The sequence below is a fragment of the Nipponia nippon genome, unplaced genomic scaffold (genome assembly GCF_047370975.1).
Source record: "Nipponia nippon isolate SJK-2023a ecotype South Korea unplaced genomic scaffold, ASM4737097v1 scaffold_1, whole genome shotgun sequence".
NCBI lineage: Eukaryota > Metazoa > Chordata > Aves > Pelecaniformes > Threskiornithidae > Nipponia > Nipponia nippon.
Genome location: NW_028262290.1, coordinates 142,554,912 through 142,570,105, shown reverse-complemented (window position 1 = coordinate 142,570,105; position 15,194 = coordinate 142,554,912). Strand labels below are relative to the sequence as shown.

General features: G+C 39.5%; 1 protein-coding gene across 4 annotated transcripts in view; it reads left to right on the top strand.

Annotated features, from left to right (window-relative positions):
• Positions 1–1,430: 1,430 nt before the first annotated feature.
• Positions 1,431–15,194, top strand: part of PTTG1IP2 (PTTG1IP family member 2) — a 31,883-nt gene continuing 18,119 nt past the window's right edge. For 2 of the 4 annotated variants that reach the window (XM_087775398.1, XM_087775390.1), the window contains exons 1-3: positions 1,431–1,651; positions 6,215–6,267; positions 10,398–10,510. In XM_087775398.1, the coding sequence (XP_087631524.1) occupies positions 1,537–1,651; positions 6,215–6,267; positions 10,398–10,510 (281 nt within the window). In that variant the 5' untranslated portion in view covers positions 1,431–1,536. Of the gene's footprint in view, positions 1,652–6,214; positions 6,268–10,397; positions 10,511–14,415; positions 14,525–15,194 lie in introns of all 4 variants that reach the window. The other 2 variants (XM_087775380.1, XM_087775376.1) reach the window with 2 other exon arrangements.

Genomic DNA, 15,194 nt, shown 5'->3' with positions numbered 1-15,194 from the left:
GCCAAAGGGCTATTCCGTACCGTATGATGTCATGCTCAGCATATAAACTGGGGGAGTTGGCTGGGGAGGAAACGCTGCTTGGGAACTGGCTGGGCATCGGTTGGCGGGTGGTGAGCAATTGCATTGTGCATCACTTATTTTGTATATTTTTATTTTATTATTAATTATTTAACCTTCCTTTTCTGTCCTATTAAACTGTCTTTATCTCAACCCATGAATTTTACTATTTTTTCCTTTTTTTTCCTCGATTCTCTCCCTCATCCCACTGGGGAAGCGGGCAGTGAGCAAATGGCTGTGTGGTGTGTAGCTGCCTGCCGGGTTAAACCACAACACAATGGTATCATTACACAAGCCTAATAAAAGGGGTTTAACCGCTGCTGTGTTTGAGAAGGAAGGTCACAGGCAACTGGAGTCACTGCTGACTAAAACAGTGCCATACTTGGAAGGAGCGTTTGCTTCCTACTTGAAGCAGAGTCGTTCAGCACTGAAAAAAACCTACACCAGCACTCTGACTATTGATTGCCCAATATCAAATTTCCCATTCCTGAACACGATCACAGAGAAGCTAACAAAGCTCAGCTGTAGGATCATTTAATTAAAGCAAGGTTGGCTGTCAAAGCATGGCAAGGTATCTCACTTCATTGGCCATTAAGGACTCGATTCGGTGCCCAACCACAGTTGTCTAGGGCCATTGAGATGCCCACAGTTTCCTATGTGTCTTTACCCTGCCATTTCATAGGGTTTGGGGTCTGTTTCTTTCGTTCCTGTGTCGTATCTTGCAGCCCTGTCTGGGTGTTTTGTGTACCCCTGGGCACTTCAAAGAGCACTACATGCTTCTGTAAGGCCCCAAGAGGTGGGTCACCATGGAAAAACCAACAACTCATTACTCTTTTAAAACAGGAAGGTCATGGCAAATTTTTGTATTTGTCTCCATCTCTTTATTCCCTTCTCTGGCCAGCCCTGACGTAGGGATACCTTTGTTGGCTTGGCTTTGGCAGCCTGCTGGCCATCCTCACTGAAAAACAACAGCGGCAAGCAGGAGACAGGGCAAGGGGCCCTCGCCATCGCCCTGCCCTCACAGGGCCCGGAAGAGTCCACACAGCAAAGGAAGGAAAAAAGAGGGTCAAATCAGAACAATAAGCCTTGAGGGAGAGGAGAAAGGCCTGCCACCTCACAGAGCTGAGCCTACAAATGACTGTGAGTTGCAGCCACAGCTCGGCCGCTCGCACAGGTGGGCCAAGGGACGCGGACACCACGGCCAGGGCCAGGGCCAGGGCCAGGGCCAGGGCCAGGGCAGGCCGCACGCACCGGTAGCTCACGGAAGGTGAAGCACCCGCCCCGGGCGCCTCCGGGGGCGAGAGCCCGGCCTACAAGCCCGGCTCCTCGGCGTCCCGCCCTCCTGGGAGGCCACCGCCTCCGCCCGCCCCACGCCCCGAGCCCCGCCCCGCGCTGGGAGCCGTTGGCGTCTGCGCACGGTCCATTCCTGGAGCGAGCGCGGCCCTGGCCTATCCCGGCCCGGGCCGGCCCAGCGCGGCGATGGCGGGGCTGCACTGGTGGCCGCTGTGGCTGCAGGGCTTGGCGCTGGTGTGGGGCTGCGCCAGGATGGGGCTGGCGCACCTCCCCGCCACGGCTCCGCCAGCGCCGGTGCAGGGTAAGGAGGGGCGGGGAGCCGCGGGGCAGCGCATAGCCGTTCCCTTCCTCCCCGCCGAGCGGCTCGCCCGTGGGTGCGGGCTGTGGGGCCTTCCCGGGCGTTTCGCTCCTCAGAGCCGCGCTCGCCCCTGAGCGGGGCTGCGGGGAGCACGGCGGGAGGGGCGGGCAGAGGCCCCCGCTCGCCCCGAGGGCCTTGTGGAGAGTTGGCGGGGCTCGGGGGTTTGCCGTAGGGCCCGTCCCCTGCCTCGGAGCAGGCTGGCTCCGTGTGGCGGGAGGGCGGCCGCCTGTGCGGCTTCCGTCTCGGCTGCGCTCCCTCGCCGCCGCTCCCCGGGGGCTGGCTTCGAGCTTCCGACCGAGGGAGGGGGCCGTGGCACTAGGGCTTGTACTGCTGGCCGGCTTGTGGGGCCGCCGGGGTGTCGGGAGTTTTGCCGCAAGGAGACAGCAGCCACCTAGGTTTTCTCTGCCCTGACTGATGATGAGGGATGTGTCTTGGAAGGAGATGCTCTTGCCGTTCAGTTTCTTCTGTTGGAATCGCTTATCTCGTAGCTGCTTTGGGAAAGCAGCTGGTGAAGCTCGTCCTCAAATTTGGTTGCCGTTAGCAGATGTGACCAGAAAGGTACGCGTCAGCTTGGTTTGCATTAAGTCAGGGTGTCTCAAGTGCATGTTGGCACGTGTTTTTAGAGTCCAGTTTGAGGTGTTTCATTTCCTTTATGGAAGGGTTTATACTCAAAAAGGAAGTATCCAACTTTGTGAGACAACTAACTTGAGGCAGAAGAGAAAGGGGACTGTCAGCATTTCTCGGAGGAAGGAACAAAAGGTAGACCTGCTGATAACTGCAGGTTAATCAGTGTCTTTCTAGTAGTTCTGAGAACCATAGGTGAAACCGACGGGTTTGGTTGGAGCCAAAAATCAGGCTGAATGGTGGTGGCGTTGCTTATGGATTCTCTAGGAAAGAACTTTTCACATACTATTATTGCTATGAGAGTTTAGGAATTTGCTCATGACGCAAAATTGGTTATTGATATGGAGAAGGATCATGATATTATACAGAAAGATGTGGGTGACCTTTAAGGAATAAATATTAGAAATCAGATTACAGTGAAAAATAAAAAAATGGGTTGTTATGCCATATGACTAGTATAATAATTTTAATCTTAAATTGAAATAGTTGGAAAAAAAAGTGGGGAGGTAGACTTGTTGACTGTCAGATGCCTATCAGTTACTGAAGTGAGGCTCTTGTGAAGAGAGAGATGGCAGTTTTATGGTACTTCTGCAAGGCCACGGGACCTTGTATGCCATCCTGTTTAAATAGTCTGTGAATTCAGCACCTGCGTGCAACAGAGTGGGACCGGCACAAAGCAGGGCTACAAAGGTTGTATTGTTCCCTGTTTGAGAAAATACCTAGAAAAGTATGGCTTTAATTGCTGGAGCAGAAGGGAGGTTGAGAGGGAATAAGAGTACTTGGTGAAAGTACTCTTATACCAGTAGGAGGGAGCAACTGTTTAAGTTGAAGAACAGTGTTGTCCTGAGAATGGGGGCAGAGAACACATTAAAATAAACTAGCTATGAATAAGCTTAGTGTAGGTTTTGAAAGGTTTCTGACTGTCTGAGCAGTTGCACTGGGTTTTTTTTTCCATGGAATAGTAAGAGGTGTCATGTCCGTCCCATGTTGTGTGTGCCCCCAAAAAAGGAGTCACTGATCTTAAGGCTGTATGGCAGTCCTCAGTGTATGCTGGTATGGAGCCCTGTCTTCCTAAAAAAAAGATTAAAAAAATAATCTCTGCATATGCTACCTTCATGCACAAATACATATTGGAAAGGGGAGAGGGCAAAGCTCTTTTTAAACAAAATAGATTTTTATTGTCAGTGCTGTGCTGTTTTACCTGTACTTTGTGGAGGAAAAGCCTTTGTTCTGTATTTGTGCAGTTACCCTGGTCCATGACTATGTCTCCTAGAAAGACAGATACACAGATAATTTGTGTATAATTAACTATAGTACAATTCCTGTATGTGTGGGCAGAATTCTAGTTATAAAAAAATAGTAGATGAACAGTGATAGCTTTTTCTTATCTTGTGATAATATAATCTTCATACAGCTACAGTTCACTCTGTACAAGGTGTTACACTAAACTATTTTGGTAAAAATTACACCACCTATCAAAGTAATGCTTCCACTGCTTGGTAAACCAGGCTTGGTATGTAAAAATAATTTCTCATTTTATTACATGTTGGATGATTAATGCTGATGTTATATGCCAATATAGAAGGAATTATTATGCTTGATAAATACTGTTTAAAGTACAATGTGAATTATTGTTGGTAGTGGTGCTATGGTTTACATTTTTTTCCCCCCAATAAAGATAATACAGTAGTCTCTTAATATATTAGAGGGAGACTGTCAGTAAAAAAACCCCAACAAAGTTGGTTTTATTTAATGTGCTGGTACACATAATGCTTTAGCAAGGTGGATTGAAGGGGTTGTTTGGGTTTTTCTTCTTCAGTTTGGGAGGTGTTTTGTTCTATCTTCTGCTCTTGTGGAGAACACCATAACTGGTGGGAAAGTTATATATCTTTGTCAGTTACGTGACCCAGAGAAATATATAAAGCAGAATGGAAAAACTTCTTTTAAATCACTCATGGTAATGTTACATTTTGTATCAGCAGTACATGAAGATGTTTTGATTTTTGAGATGTATGTTGTGATGATATCTTTTGAAGTATTTTTCCACTAAGACTCTTCTATGCTGTTCTTTAGAATAAACGTAAATAATAGAAGTCTATTTTTTTTTAATATATAATTTAAGCCCCAGTCTTCTAGTTATATGCCAATATAGGTTATCTGCTATAATATGTCAGTAGGAAGGCAGTTAAAGAAGATAAAGAGCATGAAAAGCTTGTGAGATTACCTCCTTTGGTAAGAATCTAAGGAATGTTACATTTCTTCGTTTTGTTGTAGACAATTCAGTTACTGAAAATGTAACCTAAACCATGTTTTTAGAAGTCCTTGGTGTACTTGCATGCATCTGACCATACCTTGTTAATTCATGTTCAGACAGCCCATTTGTTTAGGTGTTTTAAATCTTAAATTGAAAATGTAATGAAGTATTGTTACAATAAGCATGGTGGTACTCCATGTGGAATAATCCCATTTGAAAATTTCTGAGTTTAAACTGAGACCTATTTCTGAATCTGCTTTTCATGTTTTTTTCCATGAATTGGTATATGGGCCTTAACGCTTAGGCTGTTTCTCAGTTAATTGGTACTGGATAAACTAGTAAGTGTTTTTTCTAAACAGATATATTAATTAAAGCTAAATATACTGGTACATAAAAATGCATTAAAATGCATTTTGTGTTAAAAATTAGTACCAGAATTTCTTATTGAATTATGAAAATACTGAAATACGTAGTTATCCCAAACATTCCAAGAATTTAGCTCAAATAGATAACTGCTTGTGACTAATGCACTGTTATTCATTAAAAGTAGAATTAGATTCCTGATTTGGAGATATTTTCCCCTCATATTTATGATATAAGTGGAAATAACTTAGAACAGAATAGACTGTTCCAGTTGGAAAGGACCTACAATGATCATCTAGTCCAACTGCCTGACCAATTCAAGGCTGACCAAGTTAAAGCATGTTATTAAGGGCATCAAAAGTTAGTTTCATTAAATAATACTAAAAATTATCATAGAAACTAAAATAATTGGAAGAAAATTCAGGTTCAGACCAGGAGAAGGAACTCCCTCTCATCTGGCAAGTAGTTCATCTGGGTCAAGACTATGGCATGTATGTGGTCCTGTGGGTGGCAAATTATGTCTATGTTGTGCATAAAGACCAGTCTTAAGATGATAAGCATGCAGTACTTCTAAATGAAAGTCATAGCCTTTGGCTGGAATCCTCTGGGAATGTGAACACCACAAAATATTTTCTTTTTTAGGCTAGAAGATTTTTTTAAAATCCAAAGAAAATATGAATTAACTTCTTCTACATCACTTGGATTTTTCAAACTTCAGTCAGAGTTCCCTGTTGACCTCTTACAAAATAACTCTGTGTCCTATGTTTGGGAAGATTTTTAATTGTTATTTAAAATCATGCTATTTGGGGAGCTTTATTTTTAAAAAAAAAAATTTCCCTAGAAAAAGGTTAATATCTATGGAATGGAGACCAACCCTAGGTGAGGGTCAGCCTTTGCTAGGTTTCCAAAGCTGTGAAACTTGGAATGTTCTCTAAATTGAAGTATAAAAGTCTTAGAACTTCAGCAGAGATACAGGGAAGCTCTTGGTTTTTTTTTTCTCCCATGTTGTCCTTAGAGAAAGCAAATTAAAGTTACAAGTAAGTGTAAATTGTTTCCCTAACTAGGTCAGAGGTCAAACTTAAATACTTTGTATCTCTGTTTGCCACAGTTGTCCTGGAATGGAAATACTGAGCTTTCATTGCTTCAATCAAAATTGTTGCTTGTATCTAGAAGTAGAAAAAACAAAAAGCTAAATATTGTGTTAAGTGCTTGACATTACTGAGGAAAAATAAATATAACGTCTGTGTGTGTTTGTTTTTTCCTAGCATGTTCAGAGTTTTCCCAGAGGTCCTGTGAAGAATGTCTAAAAAATGTTTCGGTAAGATTTTTAACATCCTTTTTGACTGAGAATTTGATGATTCCCCCCCTGCCCCTTAATATGAAGTCAGATTGTTGGGGTTGGTTTGGCTGTTTGGTGGGGGGGTTGTATTGTTTTTAATGGTGAATCTAGTCAAACTACCCTTAATAAAAGGAAGTCTCTGTTCTTATTTAAATAGTAAACTGATGTGCTGCTTCCCCTCTGTCACACTGGATGCCGGTGTGCTTTCACTTTGTTAGGGTTGCTCCATGATTCGGTCACTCGGGTATTTCTCTGTTTTGTCTGGAGAGGATGGACAGTGTAGAATCCAGGCTCCCAGTTTCAGTGTGTGCCCAGTGCTTTCACAGCGCACCTGAGCAAGTTGATGTTGCTGCCGGTTCAGACTCATCTTCGTTTTGCAAGCAGCACTTAGTTAAATTTCCATCTTGTACAAGGGCTAGATAAACTGAATCTTATGTGGCTAAAATGCCTTGTATCTCTTGTATGCTGAATAGCAGAACTGGGAAATGAATGTAAATAAACTAGAAATGCCTTTCTCTGGAGATGCCCCAAGCAATGCATTTAATGGAGGCAGACTGGATTGGTGCTTTGTAGATGTTCAGACATGTTGGCCTCTCCACTGACTACATCAGACTGTAAGTGCTTAAGACTGCCAGGCTAGGTCTCTGTTCTGGTAGGAAAGTGTTTAGATTTCTAATGAGATTGCAATAAGGCAGACACTTAAAACAATAGAATTTGTTTCTCTGTCCTTTTCTCAAGACCTTTTTAGCTCCACAATAAGCATTGTGGTAAGTATGCAGAAGTTGTCTGTCCCGGCAGAGTAGAAGAAACTCTCATATTTAAAGTGAGAGATTGTTTCTAATTCTAACTTAAGATGTCACTGAAAAGAAATATTTCATGAGTCTAAGTTACATAAGTCACTGCAAAATTTTTTCAGTAGGGGAAATTGAGAAATATCTAAAATTAACTGTTTTATGCTTGTGTCTCTTTTGGCTTTTTTAACGGAAAAAATATTAATTGCCTTGTATTGATGTGGTTATTGTTTGTTGTCAGACGTGCATGTTTGTCATCATAAGCAGGGCATTGTGTAAAGAACTCTTCATCTTCAAAAGTATAAAGTAGGAAATGGAAAATGTGAGTCATTAAAGATTAAATGTTCAGCACTACCACTGGTGTGACTGTCACTTCAAATAAGCACTGCTGCAGATACATGAGCACAGCCTTTATTAACTTGAGAGCTATGTGTTTGCCTTGTGAGAGAAATAAATCCTTTAACTGTGTTTGTGTACTGAAGACACTAACTGAGTTATAGATACATTATTTTTAGAATCTGCCAAACCAATGACAGTGTCCAGGCTTGTTTTGGTGACAGAATGATGGATGATTCAGGGCAACTGCTTCAGTAGCATCAGTGTTAACCTTGAAGAAAGGAGTTTAGACTTGATTCAGACAATTCGCACATACATTAAAAAAAAAAAAAAAAGGCTACAGAGCAAAGCCATTAGCATTTGTGTGAGCAATACAAAAGCAAAGGATTGCTGAAATTACTTTGTTTAATTGCTTCAGTAGGAAAAAAAAAATCAGGTTTTCATATTGGTGATAATATAGATAGCAGCAGCAGATAAAAATGAAAATTAAACATTTGGTGAATAGGTAAAAAAAATTCCAAACAAACGGTAAAATGTAGTAATTTAGTTCAGTTAAATAAAATTATAATTCAAAATGCTCAAATTTTGTGTATCCTAATTATAATTGGGTTGGTCTTTTGGGTTGGTCTTTAGAGTTAATGAATACTTATTTTCTTGTGTTTTTATCAATGAGTTCTGAGTGGTAATTTTATAGATACGCTGTTGCATTTCATCTTATTCCTTACAATATGGTACATTAAAAAATAACACAAGGGTTTTGATTAGAGCTGTTGAATCCTGAAACTCAATTTATTTACTTCAAAGAAATATCTACTGCTATGACTAGCAGATTACCAGGTGTATTAAAATTTGAGAACTTTATCTGTTACCAGATAATGTGTAAATATCTATTCATTAACATCTTGAGAGAGTTTTCTCTTCATGTTTCTAACTCCATATGACACTGTGTAAGACAAAATATGTAACGCAAGCACTAGTGAGACAGGACTGCACTTCAAAATCTGTGTGCATGTGTAGAGCTTCAGCATTCTGGAAAATTTTCCATAGTCTCACTTTTAACTTCCGAGTAGTCTACCAACATGCTTTTCTCCTCAGCTATTTATTTTTGTCATTCTCATCTTTGTCCTAATAACAGATGTATGGAATCTAAATTCTTGTGGTAAATGGGTTTTAGGCAAGCTAGGCATTAAAAAAAGGAGCTAACAACAGCTATAGGAAATTATATGATCAATACATATAGCCAATTTTTTTTTGAGGGAAAGGTGGGGATAATAGTCACTTGCGTACATCTATCTGATTGTAGAGGAGGAAGCATTAATTTTATGTTCATAGTTACTGTCTTATCTCTTTTAATACTGAAAATATGTCCTTAAAGTGAGTGTGGACTGAATTAATGATGTTGCACTTCATTATCTATGTGAGACTCTACTAAAATAAAGTCAGCAACATCGATCAGAGTGTGAATGTGGTTCCTAGCATACTCTGCAAAGGATATATGATTTACCTCTAAATAAAATAAAATCTTTTCAGTCTTCATTTTTAGGTTATATCCATGAGGATTAAACTTAAGGAAATGTTTCACCCTTGGGTGTTTAGGCTTTTTTCTTTTTTCTGACTTTATTTTGACAATTAGATCAATTTTTAGCATTGGGAATGAGTCAATTGAAATATTTTTCTCTTACTTCAGCCTTTGCACCAGTCAGTAGCTGTATCAGGTATTGCCTTTTGGGCTACCCACATTTTTAAAAGTTAGTGCAGTACTCTGCATCAGAGCGGTACAGTTGACCTTTCTGTGTTCCTCGTTGTCACCAACAGTGCGGAGTCATCCAGGTTAGAAGAGACCTCACGAGTCATCTGTTCCAGCCTCCCACTCAAAACAGGGTCAACATTACATTCAAACAAGTTTAACAATGACTTTTAGTATGCCCCCCATTATGCATTATTTTTGAACTGTTAATTCCTATTAAATACTTGATCCAACAAAAATAAGCATGCTATCATCTAACATCCTTGATTAAAATTAAAACTTAGGAGGGCAGTTTTTTTGCAAAGATTATTCTGCCGTCTTTATTATTTTTGTTGATGTGTCTTTATGGGGTATGCTTGACTTGTACAGCCTACCAACTACAAAATATGAATACATTTTTCCTGTCTCTTTCTTCACTTTTTTTCAAGACAGCAGAATCTACTACAAGCAGTTTCCTTTGTATTTAATGTTTTCTAACCCTTTAGAGCAAGATAACAGACTTTGTGCAATTGAGGGTGTATGACAGAGATGTTCTTGATAGTACTGTTATGTAAAGCATAGTTCCTGGATGAACTCTTTCTAGAATGAATCCTAAAAAACCCTGTTCTGTCAGGGATTCCTTTTACTGTCACCCAAAACTTCTTCACTGGTTCAGTTGTGTGGTAAAGGAATTTTGAATGAGTATGTATTTTAACAGATGAAAAACAAAACTTAAACTTGATGCTTAGTGGTGACATGAAAACCAGAAATGTTGTGCTGGTATTGTAACTATAATACATGTAAGAAATATTAAATTTTAAAAATATCGAGATGTGTAAGTGTGTACAATTAAGGTACCCAATGTACTTTGCAACACAGATTGGATAAGGCTGTATCTTTTATTACCTTGCAGCAAAACCTCCTGTAGAATTGTAAGGGTTCTTTATTTTTTTTTTTTCTTTCTGTTGATAGTCAAACATAGGGCTGAAATAAGATTATAAATGTATATGTATTTATCAAAGATACAGGTGTTTTAAAATTCTGAACAATTGGCTTTCTGGTTTTATATTCTTGTTAATTTCAGTAATTCTAAACCCAAAGCCATTTTACCCTCCAGTATACAGGATACCTCAATATGTTACCAAATATCTTCAGGCTAGTGTCAATATTTGTTACCTGTAAGTACAAAATGTAATTATTCACAACTGTCAACTGTTTTTGAAGATCAGTAACTTTTATTTGTTTCTTTTGCACAGTGCCTTTGGTGTTATACCAACAACACTTGTATTGATTACCCTGTAAGAAGCATTCTTCCACCATCTTCATTATGTTCACTCTCAAATGCTCGATGGGGAGTTTGCTGGAGTAGGTACTAATTTTACTTTTGATGTAGAGAATTATTTATGAGTATGATTAGATTAAAGTAAGACTACTGCTTACTAGAGCTGTTTCCTGATGATTTATTTGGAGGGGTGGGGAAGGAGGAGGCAGTTTTTATGATTTGGAACCATGATCCCTGATCTTCTGGACTTACAAAACAGTCATTGTTAAGGGTTCTTTGTGAACAGCCAGTACAGTTATGCTGATCCAATGGCTTTAAAACATTTACTATGTAGTGAAGTTCTGTTGATGTTGAAGTCTAGACTGGGAACCAGCGATGTTGGAATGTTCTGAGTATTTTATGTATGTAGTCAGGATTCACCTGTTTCTTAAATCATACTTTTGAGGCACAAAGAACTAAGGTCATTCCCTGTTGATAACAGGCAACCATTCTTACCTTTTTAAAATTTCTTAAAATGTTGGATGATATGCCTGGACCCATAATTTTTACAGTATATTCCAGTGGCAGCAGTGAACCAATACCACAGGAACAGAACCACCCAAAAATTCTTGAATGCTGTTTTTGCTTAAACAACTGAAAAAAGTGTGGTCTGTAGGTGCTGAAAGCAATGCAGTTAAGGTTGAACAGGAAGCTGTAGAGTGCCATTGTAGATTGTAGTGCTGCATCATTTCATTGTTCTTGGATTTCCTTTTGCTTTGCATTTTGTATTACGAAATACAGTGCAGTGCATTTGCTGCCATTGGGTGAAATCTTTGGAACTTTTTTTGCAATACTGTGTATATAGATCTAAATTCAAAATAGACTGGAACAGAACAAATAAGACATTGAAAAGCTTGTCATATGAAATAAGAGTACATCTTCAGTCCAGTAAAGCAAAGGCTTGCTGCTTTCTATGCATTTACTCATGAACACCAGGAGGCTAAAGGACAAAAACAAGTGGGGATAAACTATCAGTGACTATGTTAACTCTAAATTAGAAGACAGTTATCACACTTAGAGCAGTGCAATTATGGAGTAGTCTTTAAATTAGAGTAGCAAAGGTAGAAGATTGCTATTAAAACGGAGCATGCAAGTTTCTGAACGCTACCACTTCATATAATCCCTGCAAACAGAGGGACTAGATTGCACGATACAGGAGAAATTTACCAATTCTTTGTTCTTAGCAGAAGGGCTCTGTGCTTTGTTTTGTGAGAAAGCATTTATGCTTAGACTTTTGGAGTTTTTTAGAGCTACAGAAGGTGTATCATTTCACTGATAAGGCACACATTATAAGGAAATTGGGCTTTCACTATTATAGTAAATGCTGTTAGTGTGAACTGTTAAGCAGACTTTTTTTCTGGAAGTGTGGTAGGTTGACTCCTGCCAACAGCTAAGTATCCACACTGCTGCTTGCTTGCTCCCTCCCCTGGCCCCAGTGGGATGGAGGAAGAAAATAGGAAGAACAAAAGGAAGAAAAATCATAGATTGAGATAAAGGTAGCTTAATAGGTGAAAGAAAAATGGGGGGGGAACCAAGCAAAGCAAATCACTTGCCACCTCCCACAGGGAGACTAGTGCCCAGCCAGTCCCCAGACAGTAGTCACCTTGGAAGCCAGATACCCCCTCCACTTCTTTTCCTTTACTTCAGGTTTTATTGCTGATCGTGGCAGTATATGGTGTGGCATATCCCTTTGGCCAGTTTGGGTCAGGTGTTCTGGCAGTGTCCCCTCCTGACCTCTCTGATCTCTTGCCTACCTCCAGCCCTACTCACTGGGGGGAACAGAGTGTGTGTGTGTGGGAAAAGATAAAATCTTGATGCTTTTCAAGCCTATTCAGCAACAGCCAAAACATTGGTCTATTATCAGCCCTGTTTTAGCCAGAAATCGAAAACATGGCATCATACCAACTGCTGTGAAGAGAGTTAACTGTCCCAGCCACACCCAGTATGGAAATGCATTTGTGCTGTGTCCTTTTGCAAAGCAGGGATGACTGGTATCTCCTGATACTAAGGGTGTTCTTGGCAGTTTACTCCTGGTATAGAAATGGCTTCTAGCTTGGGTGCCATTTGTATTTCTAGATTGAATGCAGCTTAAACAGAGAATGGAGCACATGCTCAGCAAAAATGATAAAAGTGGAAAAAGAAAAAAAAAAACCCAAAACAACAAAAAACCCCAGATATGCATTTCCTTAATAGATTTTTTACAAATTATATGCAACAACATGCCATGGGGATATATAGTCTTATTGAGACTGTCCCCTTTGGGCACAGCAGGAAAACTAATTACCTTGTAAGAGTGGTGGTATTTTTCCTTTTTGCAAATAAAATGAGGAGATGAGTGTTGGCTCAGTGTTTCTGAAAATGAAGCTGAATATTGCAGCTCTCAAAAAGTCAAAAACAAATGACTGGCTTCCAGTTCCAATTTTTATGGGATAAGACATGTTGACAGATTATTAACCAGCAGTGAAGAAAAAAAAGAACAGTATAGAAGCAACATAATATGAAGTAGCTTAATTGTATTGTTTTTCATTAATAATAAGCAAATGAAATACTGGAGACAGGAATGCAGGCTGAAAACTGACCATCTTTTTCTGCACTTTGTTAATAGGTTCGAAATATATTTTTTGCTTCAGTTAAATGGCATTTAAAAATAAATAGTATACTTTAAAAAAATAAATGGAGATTAAAACCATTTTTTGTTTTTACTTCACTGAATGAAGTATATTTCATTGCCTGTAACTTGTAGGGGAGTTACAGAATGAGAAACGGGGTAGGGTGAAATCTATTACTTGAAAAATTTATGTGCTCAGGATTTACTTGTGTATTGTAAGTAGAAACTACGTATTAATCTGTATTATAAACTGTAGCCAGTAAATTATAACACACAAGCAAAAATATTTGCTGGGACCTAATCTTTGGCAATATCTGTGAAGGATATTCCTTGGCCAAATGTGAGTTGGTGAGATCTGTAGAGAAGTAAGACTCTTTGGCTTATGCATGTGATCAGAGAGGACAGACCTTCTGAACTTCGCTTGCTAAATTTGACTGCCTTATCACTAGTACCTTGAAGCAGTAAAAAGTGCATGTGCAGCTACTTTGTATTACTGCAGCAGCATGCAGCTGCTGAATCTAGCAGAGTTCAGAGGGATTTATGGGGGAGAGGGGAGAAGAGACAGCTTCCCTTTAGCTTTAAAATAGACAGTGTGGGGAGGGGTGTTTAGTTTTTATTCTCTCTGATACAACTTCCCTGACTGATTTCCTTTTGTCCTTTTTTAGGTGCTTTAAATAACTCCTCAAAAGTTGTGTCTATAGTGTTGCTTGTATCATCCCTGTTTGCTTTCTTCTTGGGCCTCACTCTTTTCCAGGACATCAGGTTTCTGATTCAGCTACAGTTGTTACAGTGTATGCAGTTAAAATAATACACCACCACCCATTTGTTAACCACTCTGTGGATGTAGAAGATGACTCTCTCTGGACATAGAAGATGACTTAGGAAGTTTTATGGAGAGTTTTATATTGGCTCCTTCAAATCCTCTGACATTGTCATCTTATTTCATTTTACTCTTTCTTTAACTGCTGCATGTAATGCGTCTACACTGATGCTGCACCTATATGACTTATGTGTTCATGCTGTACATTGGCTAAGGTTGTCATTGGGAGGCAGAACTGTGGAATCACACCAGTAGATATATATCCTATGAAGTATTATAGGATGACTTTTAATAATTTGGTGTATGTAAAGAGCAATTTTACTTAATGTCTGTTCAGTGTAGATTATGCATACTGGCAAAGTTTTTTCAGTTTTAACTGGGGTAGTTGTGCAGAGTTGTGGTTTTGATATTTTTTTTTTTTCTTCATAGAGGTGAAAAAAATGCTTGGGAAGGAGGGGGAGAATTATCAGAAAAACAAATGTTAATGCTGGAGTCTAACAAGTTGAATATATTCATATTTTTCAGTAAACTTTGAGGCTTTAATTATTGCCATAGCTGTAGTAGCTGGACTCATTCTGGTGTCCATAGCAGTCTGTTGCTGTTACTGCTGTTACTGCAGAAGGCGTTCCAGGAGGTAAATATATATACATATATATTTTTGTTTCCTTTACTAACTTTGGGTGCTGGTCTTCCCTACCTACCTACAATTTTTACTCTCCAGTGTACTAAGAATCTCTTCATTTGGAAGCAATTTTGGTCACTTTGTTTTATTTGTTTGAGAGAGAACCAAAAAAAAGGTGTTCAGTGACAGGCAGTGTGACCGTAGAAATGATGCTGGAATGACACTGAAGTGATGTTATTAGTGGTGGCATCTCAGATATGTTCTTTAAGTAAGCTATTGCTTTACATTTCTACATTTTATACTTCCTTATTAAGATTGGACATGAGATATTTCAATGGCCAAATAAATACTTGCTTCTTGTAATAACAGAACAAATAATTTCTTTCAAGGCAAGGTCACGGTACAGCAAAAAGGGACCGGATGGGTAATAAGTGAGCAACAATTTCCTACGGCACTTGGTATCCGTGCTTCAGAGTTTGCTCTAGGATCTCCTGGTAGACAGTATCTACATGATTAGCTGTCTTTGCCAATTCAACAAAATATTCTAAATGTAAGATGATACTTTTTTGCTCTAAGATACTAAGAGTAACTGACTTATTTTCAAGTAAAGTAATACTGCAAAAATTAAATGTTTTTTAGATCTTGGAGGACTTGTAAAACTTTTTTTCTACTGGGTTACTTC